Source organism: Rousettus aegyptiacus, unplaced genomic scaffold (assembly GCF_014176215.1).
Source record: "Rousettus aegyptiacus isolate mRouAeg1 unplaced genomic scaffold, mRouAeg1.p scaffold_m13_p_4, whole genome shotgun sequence".
NCBI lineage: Eukaryota > Metazoa > Chordata > Mammalia > Chiroptera > Pteropodidae > Rousettus > Rousettus aegyptiacus.
In genome coordinates, this window is record NW_023416307.1 from 90,113,626 (window position 1) to 90,119,625 (window position 6,000).

The 6,000-nt window shown below is 34.6% G+C and overlaps 1 protein-coding gene across 1 annotated transcript in view; it reads left to right on the top strand.

The window, feature by feature from the left end:
- Nucleotides 1–5,345, top strand: part of WWTR1 (WW domain containing transcription regulator 1) — a 117,264-nt gene extending 111,919 nt beyond the window's left edge. Inside the window, exon 7 of the mRNA XM_016120214.2 lies at nucleotides 2,016–5,345. Within this exon, the coding sequence (XP_015975700.2) occupies nucleotides 2,016–2,200 (185 nt within the window). The 3' untranslated portion in view covers nucleotides 2,201–5,345. The remainder of the gene's footprint in view (nucleotides 1–2,015) is intronic.
- The last annotated feature ends 655 nt before the right edge of the window (nucleotides 5,346–6,000 follow it).

The window sequence follows — 6,000 nt, forward strand, 5'->3', positions numbered from 1 at the left end:
GATAAAACTGCAGAAACCAAAAAAGGTTACTATGAGAATGCAAAGTTGCTCTAAAGAGAGATATTTTAAAAATTGTTAACATAAACAAAGAATCTTAGCTAGTCTCATCATGCTTTCATGTCTGAAGAGAAAAGAGGAATTCTTTAAAACAGAGAGATTTTGTTTAGTTAAAAAGCGTATACTTGAGTTATTAGAAAGTTAAAATGGGAAATCAATAAAGATGAATGATCCTGACTGGAGACAAAGAAAAAAAAGATATCCAACACTTTAGATGAGATCATTTTCAGGGCTGATAATTTTTTTAAACCTCACTTCCATCTGTTACACTCTAGTGGGTAGAAAAAAGTTATTTTGAATTTTCCTTTTTCTTTTTTTCTTTTTTCTTTTCTCTTTTTTTATTTTTTATTTTTATTTTTTATTTTCAGTATCAGCAACACTGTATTTAGGTCATGTGATTGAACTTGATTTAAGTTTTAAATTTCCTTTTACAATGAAAATCCTATAAAATATTGCCAAGAATCACTGACATTTTATGAGTTATAGAAAAGTCATTAAGCTTTGCTATCACCAAAATGAAGTTTGATTTTGTTTCTCTCATTAGGAAAGATGTAGTTTTTTTCCCTGGAAAATATTTAATATATGTGGTTAAAATGAATTATCTGCAGTTTTGCTCAGAATAGTGAAATTTCTATGTGCTTTTAAGACACAAAAGCTAATTTAATGAGTTTTTAAAAATGATGCTATGTTGGAAGCTGGCCTTAGTTATCAGTGCTCCTCAACCTTTAAGGTGTATTTTATCCCTTCAGAAGATTGTTTTGGGCTGAATTAACTAGTTATTGTAATACTATGTAATCAACAGTGATTGAGTTCCAAGGTTTTTTCCTTTTTTTTTTCAGCACAATCAACAAACATTTAATGTATTTTTGTATGTATATGAGTTTGTATGTATGAAAGGTACCCAGAGCTGTTGGATATGTGGCAGACATTATATGATACTTTACTTCAATTTATGAAGAAGGTATTATACTCTCAATTTCATATAGGTAAAGTGATGGTCAGACAAGTTACATGTTTCTAAGGTCACACAGCTAAAAAGGTCAGTCTACTGACATGAGGGTCAGTACATTTTTTCCCGTGCTGTTCTTCATAAAGAACACGTATTCTTCATGTTATATCCCAGATAGTTAACTTTCCTCTAAATAGTATCTTCTCAGCTCTGATCTATAGACTCTAGTTCTGTTAGAATATAAAGTCTGCTGAAATAGGATTAGGTGATTAAATGGGTTTAAGACATGGCTTTCTAAACAAGCAAAATAAAAGAAAGCAGATTTTTTTTACTGTAAAACTTCTAAGAACCTTCATATGCTCACATTGCATTGTGATTCATGCCTTGTGGAAAAGTGGATGTGGGGTGTATGTGTGTGTGGAGGGAGGGGGATGATCTGCAGAACCCACTTTATAAAATGCTTTGAAATTGATCCCTAGAGTCTTGGTGAAGACAGCCTTTTAATAATATGGCTAAAAGAAACTCCTCACTACTACCTTTGAACATGAAGAGGGAGGACATGGGTAAATGTAAGCTCACAGTTAAATCCCAAGATGATAAGGTATTTTTGACAGGCAGGGCCTCTCTACTCTTTTGCAAAAACAGCTCTTTGTGCCTTCACAAGAAGGCACAGATCATGGGCCAGATCCACAGTGCCTTCACACACTTCTTTCCTATGTCCCTGGACTTACCATTCCGGACCATGTCTACCTAGAACAGTTACCTAGAACATGTCTACCTAGAACCTGGCATCTCTGCATCTCTTATGAGTGAGCATCACCAACTCAGTGTCAGTTGTGGAAGCTGAAATTTTGTCCAGAGATGAAATATTTTAGACCGCCAGCATCAGAATCTTCTGCTTAAATGCAGGCACAGTGTGAGAGAAGAGGAGAGCTATATTAACACTTGAACTGTTCTTCTTTCAGGAGCTTAAACAGAGTTAAAATGATTTCCTTTCATTGTGTTATAGGAGAAAATGCAGGACAGACACCCATGAACATCAATCCTCAGCAGACTCGTTTTCCTGATTTTCTTGACTGTCTTCCAGGAACAAATGTTGACCTAGGAACTTTGGAATCTGAAGATCTGATCCCCCTTTTCAATGATGTAGAGTCTGCTCTGAACAAAAGTGAGCCCTTTCTAACCTGGCTGTAATCAGTACCATTGTAATGGGTACAGCCATGACCTGACATTTCCTGGGCCTCTTGGAAAAAGCAATGGAGCAGAGCAAGTCTGCAGGTATACCACTTTCTGCCTTCATGACTCGTGCTCCCTCTTTTCCACGTGGCCGATTTAATCATTGCCTGGATTTGATTGACAGTAACTTAAGTTAAACACAAATAAATATTCTGTTTTCATGTTATGCAAGCCTGCATTCCTGTGGTGGGTTATGCAGAATTGCTTTTCTCTTTTTCTCTCTGTGGCCCCATGACTAAGCTTTATGGGTTTTAGTTGAAATTTATACATGAATTGATTATAAACTATAAAAAGCTGACCACAGGCAGTGACCTCTGACAGGTGATTTGGTCCAGGAAATGTACACAAAATTAGAACTGATTTGCAGTTTCAAAAACTGTATTAATGACAGTAGTACCAAATGCTTTAAGTATTTAACCCAAGCTTTAAAAATCATTGTATGGATAGTAAAATTCTGCTGTATGGAATACAATGTAGTTTTGAATCCATGCTGGTTCTGATGATTCTTGTTACTCTGTATTTACAAAGGCACACATGATCTTGTTGTAGTTTGTTCTCCATCATCTTACCGCAGAACATCTAGACAACTAGTCCTTCCAGCCAGGAGAGCATAAGTCACAGTTCTTACACTACAGATCTTCTGAAACAGACCAGTTTGGTACTAATTATAAGCATCTGTTAAACAAAACTTTTTACAATTTCAAGTTGGATTTAAAAAATGCAGCTTAGAATTTGATGTTTATTTTCTAAAGCACTATAATTTTGTAGCTGACAACAAAGGGCAGCCAAACATTTTTGATAAATCAGTGGCAACTGTATTTTTGTCTTTTGAATCTTCTGAAAACATCAGGACAACATAGCTTTCGACCTGGTGGCACACACAGTAAGCTGTTGCTTTTTAAATCTAAAGCCTTGTCAGTTTTGCTTTCAAGATTTCAAGTGTTTAAAATAGTCTTTATCTATGAAACTGTTTGAAGGATGAAGCAGAATCCTGACTGATGTGTAAAAAAGTGCCCTCTGAGGGTGTATGGTGGAGACATATGTTTCTGAATTCAGTAAAATTGATTCCTCTGAGTATATTATCCTAACCCTGTTCACACAGTTGGTATAAAAAGGCATGAAATATGTACTCAATACCTCTTCCGTAACCAAAAATGTTTTTCTTTTATTAGCTTTTAAGGACTGAGAGAGAGCATCAGGTTCACCTGGCATGCACTCTGTCTGCATTGCCAATGAAGTCCTCAACTGTTTAATGTTTTCAACTGACATTATTTATAACTTATGAATTTAATATCTTTTTAAAAAGACATTAATAATTCAGGTCTCTGGGAGGAGCCTTTCAGTTCCCAAGGGGATTTTAAGATCTTTTTGATCTACCAAAATGTAGATGGGCAGAATACATTTTATCTTGTTGGAAGGAAGGCAAGTGAAAAGGTCAGAGATGAAGTAGTAAAGTTATGGAATATAGTGGAAAGGATGCTAGTTGTGAAGTGGAAATAGACATCATAGTACCCCCAAAGCAAGACAAGCAGGAACAAAATACCAGTTTTCTGCTACAACATTTAAAGCAAAAGAGTGTTGTAGAAGAAAAGAAGGCTCTGGTGCACTTTAGGCGGGTGAAGGAGCAGCAGGCGGTGTTAGCCTGTCCACGCTGACACCGAGCATTGGGCAGACGAGCTTAGCCTGCTGCTGCTTCCAACACAATGCAGTGACTTCTTTTTCCTGAAGGAAATGTTCCTCTGATTTCTTTTCTCTCTCTGGGTGCTCTAGGGGGACCAGGTGATGTTTATGTTGCTTCTAAATTGAAGGGTGCACTATTTCTTTTTCTCTTTTGTTAGCAATAATTGCAGAAAGAGTTGTACATTCTTTCTAAGAAAAAAAAAAAAAACAAGGGACCTAACAAAACTGAGCAGTGTTACTGTATTTTTAAAAAATATTTTTATAGATTCATTTTCAAGTTATTAAACGTAAAAGAAACAGATACCCCCCCCCTTTTTTTTAAGTAGTTAAAACATCAGTGGTTTGTAGTATCAATTTTTAGAAGTAATTTCCTAGGAAGCTTGTGGCATTAGAAAATATTAGAATTTTTTAAGTGAAATTAGTTGAAACATTTAATAATGAACATAACAAATATTTTTCCAGAATTAAATGTGGGCCCTGATTATGTGTTTACTAATACATAAAGCTAGATATAATTTTTTTGTGTATGTTTTTAAGGCCACAAAATATGGCCTTTGTTAAAGAATACTAAATCTAGATACCTAAGTAAGAACAACTTTTTAAAGACTATTACCTATTATTGTAAGTGTTAAAATCCCTGCAGAATCATAATAAGGTGCTATTTATACTGTTTTTATTATTATAGAACAACTGCCAGAATATCTAGTCTTTTTAGTCCAAATCAATCAATAAATTTCAACATTTCATCCAATAGTTTTACCATAGAAAAGGCATATTAAAAATTGAAATTGAAAAAATAATTTCAGAGTTCTTTCTTTCAAGGTATTTTTTTTCCTGATAAAACATTTTCTTGAAGTAAATACATTGTCAGAACCTATTGCAACTCTATTAAATCTAAGTAATTCTTAGTGTTTCACCGTAGTACTTAGGATCTGAAATACCATCTCTTCACTGATCATACAATATAGGAGAAGCATGTAAAACAGTGTGCTGGGTGCTGTTCCCCAGCACTCTCTGTGGAAGGTGATCTGGAGTGAGAGAAGTGTTGCTAATTACCAGTTGTGTTCTCATGACATGATTAGAAAGTAACTTCTGAAAGTACAACTATGAAAAAAATGAGTTGTTAAAAAAATAAAAAATTGTAAATTAATTTAATTGGGAAAATGGGCAATTGACGGAGACCGTTTCCCTAACACACTACATCATTTATGTGCTAGTACTTTAACTTAAAAAAAAAAAAATTTACTTCTGCATTTTTTAAATATGACATATGTGTGTTTATTTTTAATTTAGAATGCTATGTGTGCAGAAAGTATGCTGCCAAATCAGTCAGATCAAACTATTTTACCTGGAGTTTGGTACTGGTTTTTACTTCTCTGATTCTGTATAAGAAAAATAAACACAGTTGAATTTCCACTTGGAACTTTTGTCTTTTTATTATTTGTGTGTGTTCCTTTTACTAAGGGCTTTGGGTGGTACTGAAGAGAGGCTTATGTAACCCTTCTGGCAGAGAATGAAAGAAAATTTCGTAGACAGACTTTGTTTTTTGGCTCAAATTTGGCCTGGTTCTTCAGTATTCTAAATAACAACAGAATTATGGTTTCCACTTTATTTGAAGTGACTCACTGAGATTTTAAAAAGTGAATGTATGTTTTTAAAAGTGAATACACACACACACATTAAAAATCACTCTGTCCTTCCAACACCCACAGATTTAACTGAGACATCAGAACTATAGGATTCTCAGTCTTTCCCTTATTATTAACAATATGGTGTAGCTTCTTGTTGAAACTAAAAAGAGCTCATCATTCATTCTGAGTGTGCTTGCGACAGTGTATTTTCTCTGTTGAGTCCCTTGATTCTCACTGTCATGATACCTTTGTCACTGCACAGAAACATTAGGTAAGAGCACTCTTAGTAGGAGTGTTTTTAAACAGAAGCATTCAGCCGAAAAGCTGAAAGAAGAGATGAGATGCTGATGGAAACATGACCAACATTCCAGGGTCTAAGTCTCTTGTGAATCATTTTAAAAACCATATTTCATCATCATTTTTAAGATAATGTGCTCATTGTTGAAA